Source organism: Betta splendens, chromosome 16 (genome assembly GCF_900634795.4).
Source record: "Betta splendens chromosome 16, fBetSpl5.4, whole genome shotgun sequence".
In the NCBI taxonomy this organism is placed as follows: domain Eukaryota; kingdom Metazoa; phylum Chordata; class Actinopteri; order Anabantiformes; family Osphronemidae; genus Betta; species Betta splendens.
The window spans coordinates 14,821,011-14,838,160 of record NC_040896.2 but is presented as its reverse complement, the minus strand read 5'-3'; the positions used below and the strand labels follow the sequence as shown (position 1 = coordinate 14,838,160).

General features: G+C 48.1%; 2 protein-coding genes across 8 annotated transcripts; one reads left to right on the top strand and one right to left on the bottom strand.

Annotated features, from left to right (window-relative positions):
- The first annotated feature begins 501 nt into the window (after positions 1-501).
- Positions 502-8,052, top strand: fxyd7 (FXYD domain containing ion transport regulator 7). Of its 2 annotated transcripts, XM_055502972.1 has the most exons (10): positions 502-739; positions 1,994-2,050; positions 2,177-2,203; positions 3,448-3,471; positions 3,597-3,620; positions 4,065-4,139; positions 4,939-4,984; positions 5,058-5,082; positions 5,176-5,204; positions 5,297-5,618. In XM_055502972.1, the coding sequence occupies exons 1-7, from the start codon at positions 733-735 to the stop codon at positions 4,971-4,973; spliced, it is 249 nt and encodes an 82-aa protein (XP_055358947.1). In that variant the 5' UTR covers positions 502-732; the 3' UTR covers positions 4,974-4,984; positions 5,058-5,082; positions 5,176-5,204; positions 5,297-5,618. The 2 variants fall into 2 exon arrangements, with proteins under 2 accessions (XP_055358947.1, XP_028986065.1); XM_029130232.3 differs by lacking the exons at positions 502-739; positions 1,994-2,050; positions 2,177-2,203; ... (2 more) ...; positions 4,065-4,139; positions 4,939-4,984 and adding exons at positions 6,902-6,946; positions 7,056-7,130; positions 7,232-7,268; positions 7,771-7,808; positions 7,900-8,052 and having other exon boundaries at positions 5,052-5,082; positions 5,297-6,341.
- Positions 8,053-8,117: 65 nt separating this feature from the next.
- On the bottom strand, positions 8,118-17,133 carry LOC114843472 (NF-kappa-B inhibitor delta). 6 transcript variants are annotated; one of them, XM_029130043.3, is made up of 11 exons: positions 13,939-17,133; positions 11,856-11,992; positions 11,589-11,622; positions 11,317-11,498; positions 11,070-11,245; positions 10,736-10,988; positions 10,585-10,636; positions 10,353-10,510; positions 10,112-10,228; positions 9,858-10,022; positions 8,118-9,761 (listed from the first exon to the last, which is right to left on the bottom strand). In XM_029130043.3, the coding sequence occupies exons 1-11, from the start codon at positions 13,952-13,954 to the stop codon at positions 9,690-9,692; spliced, it is 1,362 nt and encodes a 453-aa protein (XP_028985876.1). In that variant the 5' UTR covers positions 13,955-17,133; the 3' UTR covers positions 8,118-9,689. The 6 variants fall into 6 exon arrangements, with proteins under 6 accessions (XP_028985876.1, XP_028985878.1, XP_028985879.1 ...); XM_029130045.3 differs by having other exon boundaries at positions 11,070-11,242; XM_029130046.3 differs by having other exon boundaries at positions 11,589-11,619.
- Positions 17,134-17,150: the final 17 nt, after the last annotated feature.

The following is a 17,150-nucleotide window of genomic DNA, read 5'->3' as shown; positions in this document are numbered from 1 at the left end:
AAAACTTCCCAGGCCCTTCCTCTGGGGAACAGAGTCCAGTTAGATTCCACAAATGTTTGCCACCATCATCTGCACACGCTGCATGGAAACAGAACCTCCCGCCTGTTAATAGCGCAGTGAGGAATCTGGTAGACTGGTGCAGGGCCCAGTGTTCCCAGTCCGCTCGCTCTGGTTCTGCCTCGCTCGTGTTTTCCCTGCTTAGCACTGAGTCGCTCCCCACAGGCTGTATATCACACTTCAGCACAGCGGCCTCACCGTCCGATGCTGCTCGTGTCTCCTCTATTGGGCCTTGGAGAGTAAATGAGGAGGATTTACAGCTGGTTGTTTAGCTCTCGGTGTTGGCACCGACGCCTGCAGGAGGAGCAGCGTCCCTTCACCGCTCCCCTGTGCTGCTGCAGTGTGTGCGGGGCAGCTCTGGGTAATATTTGGGAGTAACTTCAGTGGCGGTGCTCACTCCGGCACCCCGCCCCCTCAACCCCCCCCCCCCCCCCCCTTCAGTCTCATTCCTGAGACCCGACTGAGGAGCAGGGCTTTATTTGCCATAGTTGGAGTCTATATAGGAGTCTCCACAGGATGCAGCAGTGAATTATTCACGTTCAATCGGTTATTTATAAGACAGTTTGCGCTTAAAAGTGTATTTGTCTGCTGAATAACGAGCGGGAAAACTTTTGTAGCGAACCCGTCATTTCCGTCGGAAAGTCTTCGCAGTAGCGCGTTTACGCTGTGAGGCTGATGCTCGGTAAGTTTGGCTTTACGTTCAACGGACGACGTTCTCCTTCTCTGTGCCCTGTCTGTTTCCACCGGGATCGGTGTTTGCGCCCCATTAATCCGCGAACGCGTCTCTTCCCCAAACGCGTTCGCGTCCGCAACTTGTTTTTTGCCTCGGAGAAAAGCCTTCAACCCCCAACGTTCGGCGACGTGCCTCAGAGAACACGTGACCGTCTAGTTGCACCGAGTTGCCGCTTGTGCGGCGCGTAAAGGCGCAAACTTAGCCCTGTTTACTTCCCCTGTTTCGGCGAGACGCAAAGGGTTCATTCGCGTTGGCGCAGTGTTATCTGCGCTCCAGTGACGTTTACCCTCCGCTCAGATCTTCAGATCAGCTCCAATAACTTTGCCACAACTGTCGCATGCAATTATGGTAGTTTCTATCTTCCCCACTGTTATTGCTTTTATTATCTTAAAATAATGGGCCGGGGTTCGGGTTTGGGGAGCTTCTCGTCTGCCTGCTCATTATTTTCCTTTTCATCACTCGGAATTCTAACAAACAAGATTATTGCATTGGTTCTTACCCTGCATTTGTTGGTTTAAGCCTGTTTGGCGGGTGTGTGTTGTTAATTTTGCTCCAAGGGCTTCACGTCCCCCCCTCTAGTCATGCATGAATCCCCAGCAGTGCTCTGGGCCTGGAGGGGGAACCTTGGCTCTGCTAAACGCACAATGATTGCATTGCACAGCATTTTACTGCACTTTTCTGTTTGTTTGTTTTTTTTGCGTGTGCCTCACTTATACTTGTGTTGCCTCTCGCTTGTGACTGGTGTGTTGTGGACGTTCTGCCGCTGATCCAGTCATGAGTTACAGCCTGGTGGTGCAACCTTAGCCAGTAAACATATGGGTGTAAGACTCTAAAGAATGTCCTGGGTGATATACACTGAACGCGGCCCCGGGAGGATCGCGCTCCTACATAGAAACTAGACCAACCGGTCACCAAATATTCAGTGCAACGCAACACCAACCCCCATGTTCTAAGGACCCGGGCCTGAAATAGACCCACTTCCTTAACCAGTGTCACCAGGCCTTACTACTGAGACCCATATCACTCTAACAGAAGAGATCCTGTTATGTAACGTCTAGTCAACATGTATCTTGATGTCCCTACCAGGAGTTAGCTCTTCTTTTTATCCACAGAGGGATAGAGTTGCTTGTTGTTTCTGCATCACCTCTGCTCCGTTTTAATGCACTTGATCAAACTGATAAATGGACTCTTTGTTTAATGCAGGTACAATGGATCTGGTGGTGCTGGTGGCCTTCAGCTGCTGGCTGGCTCCTGCACTGGGTGAGCATCCTTTCCAGGTTTGGGACCATGATGCCGTTTCAAACGCTGGTCGTCCCTGCGTTTCGTGGCCTCTCTGGTGCTTAGTTTAAGCCCGTGTGTGTGTGTGTGTGTGTGTGTGTGTAACAGGGTCAGCGTTCGGCAGGGAGATGATGGGTGAGTCCTCTGCTCTCGAGAGCTCGCTTGGGTTTTTTAGTGTGGCTCCGTCCGCTGCACGGCTTTGCCTCGAATCTGTGCGAAAGGCAGCGCTCGCCGTCACATTTTATCATTTCACGCGAGTGTTTGGCTGTGAGTAAAGGGCACGTCGGACTCGCGCAAACTGCGGTTTGAACGATCATTTATTCAGTCGTCTGCCAAGTTTTCCATTGTTAATGCAGGCCCCGCTCCTCGCTTGGTTTCTGCGTGCGAGCTGCCATCGCTGAGCCTGATGTTAAGCAGATTTGCCTTCACTGTGGGATCCGCTCTGACTCCCAGGTCCTAGGTTACAGTCAGACCTCCTTTTTAAAGGCTTGTCAGAAACAATATGGTGAACCGTGTTTTTGCGAAGTACAGAGCGATTGTGGCGTCGGTATTTGTTGCTGATAATGAGGTCGAAGGTCACGTCGGCTCTTTAACCCTCTATGCGCTCCGAGCACGATGCAACAAAACATGGAGCTCCGCGGAGTCGCTGCTGTTTCCGACTCAATTTAGCAGCTGATGTTAAACTGGGATCGAGTCAAACGGGGTGAGCTTTGAGCGTCCGAACGTCTTTTCATGAGCTGCTGCGATACATCGATAGAGGCAAACTCACACTTTGAGTTGAGTGAACCTCGGTGATGGTTCACTTTATTGATTTACTGATCAGTTCTGAAGTCGATGCATAAACACAGCTACTCAGTCTTGCTGACATTTCAAATGCTGCTCATAATCTCTTTGGTATTTCTGAGAAAATATCACCTTTTAATGAAACGTTGCCTACCAGCGTTGTGCTTCTCCAAGGTTGCACCATGTTCTGCGCTCAAGTAAACAGTGTCTGCTTTGTGACTTGATGATTATTTCACATGAATGCACGTCTTTAACTACTCTGCCTGTCCCTGAATCCAAGAGGAGGAAGAACAGACCCCAAGTCTTTTCTTCCACACATCACTGATGATAAAAAGCCGCATCAAGGCGATGAATGCATATCAACTGCTGCAGATATAAACAGTTTAATTCAATGCTGAGTGATTATTTTAATATTTAATGCATAATGCTTAATATCAATAATATAATCCTCTTAAAGCCAGTATTCAGTCTTTCCCATGGGTACAGGTTGTGTTTTCCCTGTGGACATGAGGTTCTACCACTGATTGTGTTTCACTGGCATATACACAACCATGGGAATCTCTTAAGTACTAATGCTTGTTCTCCTGTTCTCTCAGCTTCAGAAGCAGACGGAGCCCAAGGTGGGTATTAGTTGAACAAAGACCAAATCAACATTAGCTGCATGTTCATTTTAACTGGCTGGTAAATGAGTAGAGTGACACCTTCAACCCGCTGAGTAGCTGCTGTCTGTGTCTCTGCTCCCCAGACTACGACAGCGCCTTTCAGTACGGTGAGTGGTCCTCTGATGGCCGAGGCCGCTGCACAGGAAACATCTGGAGGGTTCAGATGAGTTTGCATTTTTCCCGCGCGTCGCTCCAGACGCGATGGAAAAGTTTCACCCCCCCCCCCCCCCCCCCCCCCCCCCCGGAGCAGTCCCACGGCCCACGCCAGAGGCCCAGTCCTGTCCTCTGTGCTGCACTTTTCAGTTCATACTAAGCCACCAACATGAAAACATTCCCATTAATTTTGCAGGTTGTGTCGTTTTCCAGCTGCTGGTAGTGTCGTCATACTGGTCTGTTCCCCATTGATCGACCAGTACAGTGATCATTAGTTTCAGGGTGTGACATTCCAACTTAAAACTCCCAGTGTTATTTGCTGCCTTGCTTACTTCTGCAGGGCTGCTCTTGGTTTTAGATGGTATCTAAAAACCTTCCACTCCTTTTTATTGTTTCAGATTATGAATCCTTGCGAATCGGTGGCCTGGTTTTCGCCGTGGTGCTGTTCGTCCTGGGCATCGCTCTAATCGTCAGTAAGTACGAGTCCAGCCTCGGTGTCTCCGCCAGCAGCCGGTGCTGGACGTGCCACCTCAGCGAGCCTTCGTGCCTTTACTCAGTCTTAGTGGGCTTCCAGGGTTCAGAACATGCTGTTACTGCCGGTGGGATCCCTGAAACCAAAACCAGCGATTAAATAATTCAGGAGGAGCCACACATCCTGGCTCTCGCTCTCTGCTCGCTCAGGATCACCTTGGATTTCTAGCTGCTCTCTATGAAGAGCTAAGGCGTGTGAGGGTACCGGTCAAGTAATGACTACTGTTTTCTCCAGTCATCTTTATAACGTACTGTCATTTGTACAAGATAAGGTAAACAACCTATTTAACGTAGATGCATTTACTGCAACGTCATGTAGTTATTCAAGTTACCGACATTAACATAAGTTGCTCCGTTGAACTGAGAGAACTTTCTGATTACATCATCGTCTGTGAAGGTGTGACGGAGCAAGAAACGTTGTAGGAAGAAAGGAAACCATTTAAATGTTGCCCTGGGAATCAAACACAAACAGGGAATTTGACCTTGAGCTCACGTCCGATACACTGGCAGTAATCGGATTGTTGAGTCTATGGAAAGATAAAAGTTTAGTGTTTTCTACCAACTGGATCTTGTGGGTGTGATGTTTGTGAGGCCTCCTGACCCGTTAGACCTTGGAGACTCTTGTTTCTTTACTCGATTGGTTCTTACACCTGGTCCTATGGATTTCTTACTTGTTTAATTCGTTGTCATATATTTTTGATCTGTATATTCATTTAGTTTTTTTGTTTCAACCCCAAACAGGTCGGAAATGTACCTGTTCAAGCAGGAACAAGTAAAGGCGACCCAGGTAAGCAACCAAAGCACGCGTGTTGTTCTCCACGTCAGTGTCATTTCACTAACTAATGTCTGATTCTCTCCAGAACCAGCAGGCCAGATGTGCAAAGGGTGAATATTTCATATATTTATTTATATTCAGTTCAAACCCATCGTTTTAGATGAAGTTGATTAATTACTTTGGGTCTGGAATTGTTTGTGCAGCTTGTTGGACGCGGAGGCCACGAGATCAGGTGAGGGTGTCGCAAACATCTGTGAATTCCTGCAGCAGGGAGCCGTTTGTTTTGAGACTAATGGCCGTCTCCCACTGCTCTTCCCCCTCCAGTGTTAACGCCCGGTGCCAGTAGGTGGCAGCAGATGCCGCGATCACAGCTGTGGACAATCTTTCCATGAACACGCAGGGCTTCCTCCAGTTTTCACAATGTGCTCTCTCTCTCTCTCTCTCTCTCTCTCTCTCTCTCTCTCTCTCTCTCTCTCTCTCTCTCTCTCTCTCTCTCTCTCTCTCTCTCTCTCTCTCTCTCAGATTTTTTTATGCATTCGTTAACAGCTGTTGCGACACAATGTGCTGAATGTGTTGTACGGTAGCACTCTTATGATTTGTATTTTCATCACTTTTAGACTAGTGAATTAAACCTGTTTGAAATGTTGTTTTTTTATGCGTCATTACTTAATGAACGTGTCAGTGAACACAGCGCAGCCCTCGGATCACGCTGCTCTCCTGCTGCTGCTGACGCTGCAGGTAGCTCAGCGCTAATGACCAGCGGCGGCCACGTGGGGCCGTTATGTGCCGCATTGTGCAGCTCACGGAGGCGTCTCAGACTAAAAAGAAAAATACACTGAATATTACAAATAATGGGTCAGTGCTGTTAACTGGCAGGTTTCTCGTCTGTCAGAGGTAAAAGCTGCACCTGGAGCTGAATGCAGATCACTGCATTGCACAAAAGCCCACAGAGAAGTGATGCATTTAGAGCATTCACCAAACAGCAGCAAAGCACATCTTTACTTCTCAGCCTTTCAAAGCCTTTGCCATTAACTCAGTAGGTAAAACACAGTTGACTTGTGCACTTTGAGTAAACAGCAGCTTCTTTCTAATGCTGAGTTGCTGTGATGACTGACTCAGCCCCCCCTCCCTCCTTTTTGCAGCCTGCTCTATTTACTATGGGACCACTCCTGGGCTGCACCAGTAATGCTTTAGTGTGACCAGTAGAGGGGTCCTACACTCACACTGAAGGGTTCTAGTGCAGCTGGGTCTGTTCTCTCCTGTCCTGCAACCTCGCTCCATCCTCGGTCTTTAACCGCGTCCCTGCACGTTCCCACATCTCTGCAAGACCAAGATCTTCTCAAAGATCGTGCAGCCATGGCAACCTCAGGTTTGCTTCTTTGCATGTTTTTTACCTCCGTCTTAAATAGTTTTTTTTTTGTTTTTTATTCATTCATCATTGCAGAGAAAGTGCTAATAATTATTCAAATAGATGTAATAACAGGAGTTCCACTGACTCCAAACTGGAACAGACCATACTAAAGTCATGCACGTTGTTGGAATTTGAGCAGTATTTGTGGCCGAGCAAAGACTGAAGGAATGCAGACTGCCAGCTCAGCCACTTGGTAGTGAATGTTCAGCAACATGCAGCCGCATTATTGATGCGCAGCCTCCCGGTTTGGCACCGACTGTCCTGCAACACATCTGTAGAATGAGATTTTTTATTTTTTTCGGTGCTGCAGGATCCCTCGGCGTCCTGCTTCTGGCTTGCAACCCATTTCTAGTGGTGCATCTTTTTTTGCTGAGCAGAGATGCTGCATTCAGCATCACTCAGTGGAGGAAAACCCCCTGAGGAGCGTGAGCCAAGCCTGCAGGTCCAGGGAGCTTAAAAAGCCGCTGTTGTCGTGTTAAACCCAGCACATTGACTTCTTCAACGCTTTTTCTTTGCAGAGCCATTGCCCTGGAAAGATCCAGACCGACATGAATTTGATTATGGTGAGATTTACATAATTTCCATATAACAACGCATCATGTTTAACCTGACAAATATTCAATGTGATTTAAATTTGTCTAACGCTTCTGAGTCTGTGTGGTTGTGTTGTAGATTATGAGACGTTGCGGACCACGGGAGTTATTTTAGCTGTCGTTATGTTTGTCGCTGGCATTTTAATAGCCCTGAGTAAGTTTGTAATATGTATATATAATAAAGATCTATATATATATATATTCAATGAGCAGTTTACAGAACCATTGTAACTAAATCTATCATTCCTCAAACAGGTAAAAAATTCACTAAATGTGTAAAATCCTCATCCAAGTAAGAGTTGTGCACAGTTTGGATGATTGGCCTGTGCATGCTGTATGAGTCTGACTTATAGGTGAATCCCCAACCCCAATGGAAAAAATCTGTTTTTCAGTATTGTTCTTTGCCAAAAACTGAGTTTCACACAGCTTTTCTTTTGTCCCTGAACTGGATGCCTCTCCTCTCAATGCCCCCTCCCTGCGCTGCGTACTCCACCTACTACCAACGCACCAGAGCGCTTTCACAGAACGTTGTGTTTATCTGTGTTCGCTCCGAGCACCGCTCTTGATGTGTTGCGAGTGTGTGGGCGACGCACTGTATAATCTCAGCTGAGAGCATGCTGCTTGTACGGCCAGACAGGAAGAGCGGCCACAGAGCGACGGCATTTTGCTTTGATGCTTTAGCTCGGTTATTTCACAACCTCTGACTGAGTTTGACCTGCGATCAAGAATGCGAGTAGTTGATAATATTGATCGATTAAATATTGCACTAATGTCTGCCTTATTTCTGTCTGCAGCTCCAACTCCTCTGGTAGCCAGATACCAAAGAAAGAAAGTAGGTTCCCATTATGGGAGGGAATTCTGTTCTTTAGGCCGTCATGTGCTTGAACGCAACTGTGTTCACATCTGTGTAATTTCTTCTGCAGTGCCTCCTCAAAGTGTTTAGAACATGTGGGATAGTTGGAGGAGAGAGAGGAAGTCACCAGTCCAGCAAAAAAAACGCTCACACACAAATACTCCTCCTATGGCGAATATACGTTTGTTCACTGGATGATCAATAAACAGGGTTTTCCAAAGCACCACAGCCTCGTTGTGATCACTCTTTACTGTCCACTCATTAGTAACACAATAAGAGAAACAAAAGTCGAAAACAATACTTGGTTTGTTTATTTAAACCAGTTTTCATTTCACTGAAGCGCGTCAGATTATAATTATATATGTTTTCATTTTAAATCCATGCAGAAACATCCTGTATACATGGAAATAAGCTTAAATCAGTTGGAAACATTGTTTTTAAGGCACAAAGAAAAAATATTTTTTTAAAAAAGCACAGAACAGAGCAAATACATTCAATCAACGAGAATCACAGTGCTACTGTAAAGTTTATGACAGGAAAAGGGTTAAAATATGTATTTTCAATTCAACATGAACTGATAAAATATACCTGTATACCTAATAGACCTGTGTCCTACGTTTGACATAAAGACAGATGTCATTATTTGGATTTCTTTCATCAGGCCTAAAACAATTAGACCAAACTATCAAAGCACTTAAAAATATCTGCTTAACAAAGCAAAAATCGTCAGAATTAGGATTTGTTTTAGCAATTTCACAAATTACGGTAGAGATTCTAATGCTGTTCAGGTTGATTCGTCACATAGAACATGTGTAGGAAGATAAAGGGGTGAGACACAGCTAAGCCGTCATTAATGACTCAAATGACATGAACGCCCGCTTCACTTCCGGCTGAAGGGCGGCAGCCGCCGTAAAGGCTGGTGAACGAGCCTCGAGGAGTAAACGGTGTGTGTAAACGGCATCACGCCGGTCTCCAGCTAATTTCAGTAGCCACGCGTGAACGGGGCGGCACCCTGCCCATCAGAACCAACAGCCGAGCAGCTATTGCACTCGTCCTGACTGAATCCTGCTCTTAGTCACACAGACTGCCATCGCACCTACGCGTGTAATGTGTGTGATAAGAAAGAGAATCCTTGGTCACAATCAGTTTGTCACTAGTTTTACACAGTAAAGTCAAATTTTCCCAAAAAGAGAATTGCTCCTGATGTCACAAGTTTGATGTAGCGCCTGTGACAGAATGAATATGAATGATTGTAAAATAATCATTTTGTAGGCACACGTATTCTCAACACATGCTGACTGAGATCCGAACCATCACTCACTGTATCAATATGATAAATACTGTGATGGGGGCTTCGACCGGAGTCTGAGGGGTTTCAGGGACATTGTCCCAGAGCTTGTAACGATTTCACAGAAATCAACATGAAACTAGGAGTTTAGCCTGTAAGGAACACGAATACGCATCATCCACAGCATCGCCTGTACATTCCACTGATTGAAGATAACTGATGCTTTCCATTGACTTTTCTTAATGTGAGCTGTGAATATAAATACATAAATTAAAAATCTTCAATTAAAAACATTGCAATTTGTTGGCAACAGCTGAAGCGTTTGGTCAAGAGCCTCAAATGACAGAGAAATAAATAAAGCATTTGTATTTCTTGCAAACGTCTGATTTAAGCTGTATGCCGCACAACATAAGTTAGTTGTGTAAATATGTTTTAGGATTTAAATATCAGACTAATGTGCAGTCTATTGGCCAGAGACTCCCAAAACCTTTAACAATAACACACTGTCCCCTTTTGAACAGAGGAAACGGCTTCACATCTTTCCCTCCAAACTGGGATTACTGGTTTCTTAATCATTCCTGGTCCTGCAAGGACATGATACGTCGGCGGGAGGAGACGTTCCTTTTCTTCAGCATGAGCTTCAGCTAGAAATTCAACGGATGACAGCGAGTTAGCATGAACGCAGCACATGACAGCCTCGCGCAGAGGGGGGGGGGGGGGGGGGGGGGGGGTCAACTCACCTGCTCCCCCTGGGGGCCGCTCTGCAGCAGGTGCGCCGGCTGGTCGTTCTCCAGGTTGCGGACGCTGGCGTCGGCCCCTTTGCTCAGCAGCAGCCGCAGGATCTCCTCCTGGTGGGGGTTGCCGTGGAGACCGGCGGCCATGTGCAGGGCCGTGTGGCCGTGAGCCTGCGGGCGAGAGCGCTGCGGCGTGAGCGGATCGGCCGCGTGCGCGGACGCGCTGCGGGGCGAGTGGGCGGCGCGGGGGCGGGGCTCACCTTCATGTTGACAAAGTCCTTCATGTTGGGCAGGGAAATGCTGAGCAGGTAGCGGACCAGGTCCAGGTTCCCCTCCTTCACGGCCAAGTGCAGCACGGTCTTGTTACTTTTGATTTCCTGGAAATGGGGGATCAGAAGTAATGGGAAAACCGCGATGAGAGCATGACGAGTCAGAGCGAGAAAGTGAAAACAGAGCGGCGCCTGGGCGCTCCCCCCCACAGCAGGGGGTCCGTGCTCGTACCTGGCTCTGCAGGGAGGCCCCCTCCTTCACCAGCCTGTCCACGCACACCAGCTTGTTCTCAGCCATCTTCTGCAGGCCCTCGTCCGCGAGGCCGGCGGCGGCCGAGGCCTTGACGGTGACGCTGTGGGAAATGGCCGCGCAGTGCAGCGGAGTCATGCCTGGAACCATGAAAAGGGGGGGTGAACGGGAGCTAAGGCGGGAGCTCCGGTGCTCTGCGGCGGCGGCGGCTCACCTTCGAAGTTGCGGGCCTCCAGGTTGAAGGCGGGTCGGTAGGACAGGATCACCTGCGGACACACACGCGGGGCCTGAGTGACGCTCGCCTCCGCGCCGCGAGCCGAGCGGCGCTGAGGCGGCGCTGAGGCGGCGCTGAGGCGGCGCCTTACCTGCAGCACGTCGGGGAAGCCGTAGTGCGACGCCAGGTGCAGCGCCGTCTGCCCCTTGTCGTCGCAGGCGTTGACGTCGGCGCCCAGCGACAGCAGGTCCTCCGCGATCTCCGCCTGCCTCGCCGCCACGGCCACCAGCAGCGGCGTCTTGCCCTTGTGCTCTTTGACGTCCAGCGTCCTGAATTGGCTCAGCTTCTCCGCGGCGGCGTAGGCGTGCTCCCTGAAGCCCTTGGCCGTGTAGATGTGCAGGAGGCTGCGGCAGAGCACACGGTTAGCCGGACCCGACGCGCGGCCGGAACCCACGCGGCCATCGCCCGCCCGCGCAGCCACTCACGTGTCCCCGTCCTCGTCCTGCACCGTGAGGCTGCTCTGCTCCATGGCCGCGATCAGCATCCGCGCCTCCGCCAGCTTCTTGGAGTCCATCTGTGGCTGGAAGCTGAGCTGCGGGCTCTGCAGAAGGGACCAGGGCGACGGCATGCCGGGGTCGCCCACCGTCATCTGGCAGTCCTGCTTCAGAGAGCACAGGGTTCAGGTGACGGCGCCGCTCAGGGCTCAGCGCGCGGCGGCGGCGGCGCCCTTACATAACCCTGAGACATGGCGTCTCCGAACCCCGGCAGCTGCTGCAGCGCGTTGTACTCGGGCACCATCAGGGGGCTGTAGCCTGTAGAGTAGGTGGGTCCTGGTTGGCTGAAGAAGTTGTACCCCGCGTCCGCAGGCCAGGACTCGTAGCTCAGCGCCATGTCTGAGTAGCTGCTCGATGCTCCTGGGGGGGGGGGGGGGGGGGGGGGGGGCAGAGGGTGAGGCACCAGGGGGCGCGGGTGAGCAGTGGGGTGAGCACGCGGCCAGCTCTTACCTGTGCAGGTGTACTGTTCCGTCGAGGCCAACTGCTGCGGGGGAGAGAGAGGAAATCGTTGAAATAGCACTCGCGTAATCATCGTTATCCACAGTTCGGAGGTCTGACTCTCTGCTCTGCACCGATTTTGTTTTTTTGATTTGATTTTCCAACTTGTTACTTTGTTTCTTCTTCCGCTTCGATTCGTGTGTTTAACTTCCCCTGAGGCCAACGGACGCCTCCCCGGGTTCCTCGGAGGCGCCGGCGCTCGCGTCTTCGGCCACGTACCGTTACGGCGTTCGAGGGGGCGGGGCTTGTGCTGGCTGCAGAGCAGGACGGCGGCAGAGAGGACGTCTCGCGCTTTCGCTTCTCCTCCAAGAGCTTCTTCACGGTGGGCAGAGTGCAACACGGCTTCTCTTTTGGTGCTGACAGAGGGAGACAACAGCAAATGATACGAGATGCGACTATTTAGAAAAATTAGAAAATTAGATAATGACGTCATCTGTTTACAGTTCTTTTTCAGCCTAAATAAATATATTGAATGATGGAAACCAGAACGTGTTTTGGCTAGAAACATACTGCATAAACATTAAAATCCTTTAATGGAAAATGTCTGTAATTTGAAAGAGATAATGATGAGTATTCGCTCAAACATCTAAAATCTTAATGGAACCTATTTATGCTGAAAGGTGTGACACCTTAAAGTCAAACTCCAATCATGACTTATCTGATCTACACTCAGTTTCTCCACAGTGGCATTTTACTGCTCATCTGCAGACATCAGCATCAGATCCATCACAGCACCGGTTCAGTTTCCGCCTGAAGACCTTTCATGACAAAAGAGTAATTTCCACCGAACAGGTAGAGGAAATGAGCAAAAAATAGGAAAAAACCGCAACACAGAATTCTGTTTCCAGTTGACATAATATGACCACACAGGTTGTTTCCTCAAAAACGGAACCCCACACGTGAAACATACAGTGATATTTCCACCCCGCGTGTGGAACCGGAGCCGAGGCACAGATAAAGGTCTGACACGAGCCTCCTCCATTAGGAACAGGGTTCGTGCGGCCAGACGAGGCAGCGCGGCTGATCAGAAACCTGCATGGGATCGCCACCGCTCATTTTCTATGACACCTTCCTGTCGCGCTCCATTACGCTCGCAGACACCGCATCTTCCTGCCGTCGGTGCGCGGCGGCGCACACGTAACGCGACACGTGTTGCAGCCGTGTGCGTGCTATTGCACAAGTGTCTGCGAGGAAGGAGGGAGGGAGAGGAGGGTGACACGCTCTCCGTCGCTTCTCTTTTTCTCTTTACTCCGACGCACGCGCGCGCGCACACACACACACACACACACACAGGAGAGCAGTATGACTTCATGGACTTGCCTGTCTGCTGGCGGTTCTCTCTTCTCAAGAACAACCATCTCACTTCCAGCTGAGAACCTGTCCCAAACAATCGCCCGTTGTGCAGCTGTGCACAAAGGCCCGTGGCCGCACGCTAAAGGTCACTTTATCGGGTCGCATGACGTCACGCAGCAGTTTCGTTTTCAGCCTTAGAAGGTGTTACTATAGGTTACCTAATCCTGACTCATTTCATCCTTACGAAATAGCCACCTGCGCATCTGCAGCGACGGTGACGTCACACCGCGAGGCGCGGAGCCGCTCTTGTCGCCGTCTCGCGACTTCAATTAGGAGAAACCGGTGGAATTGCTGGTGGTGTCTCGTCCCGTCAGAAGACGCCGGACGCGCACACTTGGGCGCCGCGGGGTGACACCAGCTGCCCACGCGCCCATCCGGGCTACTCTGCGCCACATTCAAATGGGGCCCGTGGAAACCCCTGGACATTGAGTCATGTGCGTGGGAGAGTGGGGATTCCGGCGACCTTTCTCTTTTAGGTCGCGTCTCCGAGAAAGAAAGAAGTCGCGCTCGAGCGTTTCCTCATTTTGCGGTTATCAGAGCCAGCGCACACGACCAAGTATCTAATGAACGGCGCCTGTATCACTGTATCGCAGGGAGGACGAACAAAGACGTCTAAGCAGAGCGGCGTGACGGGTCGTCGCGTCTCACGGCATTAGTCAGAAACGGGAAACGAAAGCGGGCCGTGGAGGGCGGAGGTGTGCGAGGGTTTTCCCGATGACCCGACTCCTGGATTCACCCGTAACACCTTCACACGACAAGAAACGAGAGCGGGCCGAGCAAATACGCGAACCTGCGTAGTTCCTCATCACCAGAATTAAGTGACAACGTGTAAAACTGTGTCACAGACAGGATCAAGACTTGTGTTAAGCACAAGGAGTAACTACACGATAATAACAATGGGGCCACTCACGACAGAACAACACGGTGTAAATGGGAAAAGCTTACTCACATTTATCAAAGTGCATGTCAGAACCGGTTTAGCTGTGAGGTCTTCGACAGGTCTTCCTCTGGGACGCCGATCTGCTGAAAACGGGAGCCGCTGCTGTGTGATGCTCCGCTCGCCGGAACGCCGCGTCTGACTCGCCGTGTGGCGGCCGCTGCTTGTACACACAGAGCACGTTGTTCCTCATCGCCGCCCCCAGCTGTGGTCCACGCCCTCAACCAGGGGAAGCCACACATTCACAAGCCAGGATGTCAGAGCTGATCTCAGATCGGGTTTTATACGTACATATATAAATAATGACACCACGAGGTAAAAATAACCAATGTGAAAGTCCTGCATTTAGAATCTTTAAGTAAAAGTACAAACGTATTATCAGGAAAAATACTCACGGCGTGTTCAGAGAAATGTCCTAATGACAGGTAATTACAGTTTCATGTGTTCAGCGGGTTAAAGTTGGGGCGATTTTCATTGTGAACGTCAAGAAACATGCAACATTACATCATAAAATAAACTCAACTAACAAGTAGGTTGTTTTTCAAATCACTGAGAATTTCTCAGTAAAATGTAAACTAATTAAAATCTAAAAAATGTAACAAATGAATAGTTTGACATTTTAATGGGTGGTAATGTTTCCTATAATGATGAACTGTATAGTGGCTATAGACAGAGAGAGAAAGTTTTTTTCAGTTGAATTTATAAAAACCTCTTAAAAATATGTGAACTTAAAAAAAGTGAAAACTTCCAGCATTTTACACGTTTTCCATGAACGAGAAACTGGATTAAAACAGTGATAAAGTAACAACACAGGACGAAATAAGATCATCAAAGTGAATAATTCATTTTTTCCTACACCTAAAGTAATAATTTCAGCCTTAATGTAAGTGGAGGCTTTGACTAAATTGATCTTTTGAACAGATCACAAGTCAAAGAACATTTTACTTCCTTGTTACACAAATGCTTTGGAAAAAAACATCCCAACTTGTTACACCACAAGCACAAAGGTTCCACCTGTCTTTACAGCCGATCCGTCCTGCAGATTCAATGTTTATTATTGATTTTCAAACACAGACTCACAGGAACATGTGTGTCACAGCAAAAACAACAAGCAGACATAACACTGGAATGTTCTGAATGACTAAAGATCCAGTGTCTGAGGCAGAACAAGGAAATCATAACCAAATAAAAAAGAAATCTGACGGGAAATAACTGGATTATTGAAAGCAGTGAAAAGTGAAATGAAAGGTGATTCAGAAAACTGTAGGTTTCACTTGAAACATATGAAGCTGCTTTCCCTCATTTCTCAAATTAAATAAATAACCAGAGGAAATCACTTAAAAACATCAGTCATCTGCGTTCAAATATAGGCGACTCATTAATATTAAAATCTCATGATCCAGCTTCTCCTTCTGCTTTTTCAACATTTACTACTTTCTATTCAGACAAAGACAAAAAGTCAGAATCGCAGAATGAAGATGAACGTGTCACATCATGGTGATTAGTCACGACAGATACGAACTGACAACTACAACATACAGTCACTCTCAAAATTCCAGCTTCACACGGATGAAAGTGACAGAGTGGTCACAGGGTGGGCGGCATTCAGTTCGATTCAGATCAAGAGAGAGGGAGAGAGAGACAATGAGAGATTTGATTTTTCAACTAAACTTTAACTCTCAGATATTATATCCATCCAAAAGTTCAAAGAAATAAAAAAATGCACAATTAGAAAACACCATCATTCAGTTCTCGACTCACTTTGAGCAGTAGTTAAATCTGTGGGTTGGAATAGCCCCCTGTTCCTCTGCTTCATATCGGGTCATAAACTGAATTCATAAGACATTCTTTATCTGAGAAGTAATCTCTGATTTTGACAGCCCTCATATTCTTTGTGCAATCGACACTGACTGAGATCAGACGATTCACTGTCTGAGGATGGAGCGTTCCCACCCTCACTGCTGTCGCACTCAAGAAGTTCACGTTTCCTCTGTGTGACGCTCTTTTACACCTTCTCCACACTGATACATTCAAGTCCTCACTCATTTTCGTTCTGTCGTTCTACAGTTGGCACATCAGCAGCTTCACTGCTGTTTGAATTCCCCACTTCAGCCTGTTTAGACTGTTGGTCGTCAGTCTCAAGAGCAAAGTTAGTTAAACATACAACAATGATGGGAGGTGATTGGATGAAATGTATGAATTAAGGTCTATGGCAGTCTGACTGTGACTACAGAACCAATCACTGCCAGTGTTTAGAACCATCTACAACTATAAGCCTTTTCAAAGAGGACGTGGAGAGGGGACCAGCGCTCTGCGAACGAAGCGTAATAAGAATAGTAAGATATATTAATATAGGAAGGAGCTTTTTCATTAAGTACTTTATGAATAGGAGAATTTTGAATTATTTTACGGGCAGCCAGTTCAGAGAAGCTAATGTAGGAGAAAGGTGATCTCTCTTTCTAAGTGCCGACATTACTCCAGCTGCAGCATATTGAATGAGCTGTATGCATAAATCAGTGTTGGCATCGCTCTGAGTACAGATGCTGCTAATTTTAGCCCAGATGGAGGCGGTTCCAGATTTCTTTAACATATAAGTAAAAGAGAGACCCTGGTCAAAGATGACTCCAAGGCTCCTCACAATAGTTGTGTATTTAATAACACACACTTTTGTCCTGTTTAATGTGTCCTTGCTGCTGCAGACAAAACAATTTCCCCATCGTAGGATGAATAAAGTTTGTCTTATTATCTTATCTTATCTTATAATTCTAACTTCATTCAAGGCTTTTCTAGTTTAGGGCACATTCTCTAACTTTAGACCAAGCAGGAACAGAAGTTGAAAAAGCAGAACTATAGTAAAGTATGTGAAACCGACGGGTGGATGGCCGTAATTCGTGGAGCGTCCGTGTTAATGTTACATGCTGGATATGTCACAGCGCCACAGCGCCCTCTGCTGGTGAACAGAGGCAAAATCAGCCTTGGTTAAACCCTCCAACAATGGAAACGTTGTGATTTTAGCGCAGCTGGGAGAAAAAAAAAACTCACCTTGATCTGCTGTGTCGTCCAACGTTTGTGCAGAGTTTTTGAACAAATGGACTGTTTCATATCAACAGTGCTGTTCTTGACCACTAAGAGTCAGCAAAGTTACAGCCTGAGCGCGGAGATGACGCTCACGCAGCTCGCGCACAGTCAGGGCTTTCAGTGTCAGTGGTTCTGCTCAGATGCTA

What these genes read in the sequence shown, in the direction of transcription:
- fxyd7 (XM_055502972.1), top strand. An exon ending in GTTCGGCAGGGAGATGATGG is followed by an intron (nt 2,204 to 3,447) that starts GTGAGTCCTCTG and finishes CTGTTCTCTCAG; the next exon opens with CTTCAGAAGCAGACGGAGCC. An exon ending in AGAAGCAGACGGAGCCCAAG is followed by an intron (nt 3,472 to 3,596) that starts GTGGGTATTAGT and finishes TCTGCTCCCCAG; the next exon opens with ACTACGACAGCGCCTTTCAG.
- LOC114843472 (XM_029130043.3), bottom strand. An exon ending in GCTTCCCCGACGTGCTGCAG is followed by an intron (nt 10,637 to 10,735) that starts GTAAGGCGCCGC and finishes GTGTGTCCGCAG; the next exon opens with GTGATCCTGTCCTACCGACC. An exon ending in GGGCCTCCCTGCAGAGCCAG is followed by an intron (nt 10,229 to 10,352) that starts GTACGAGCACGG and finishes CCCCATTTCCAG; the next exon opens with GAAATCAAAAGTAACAAGAC.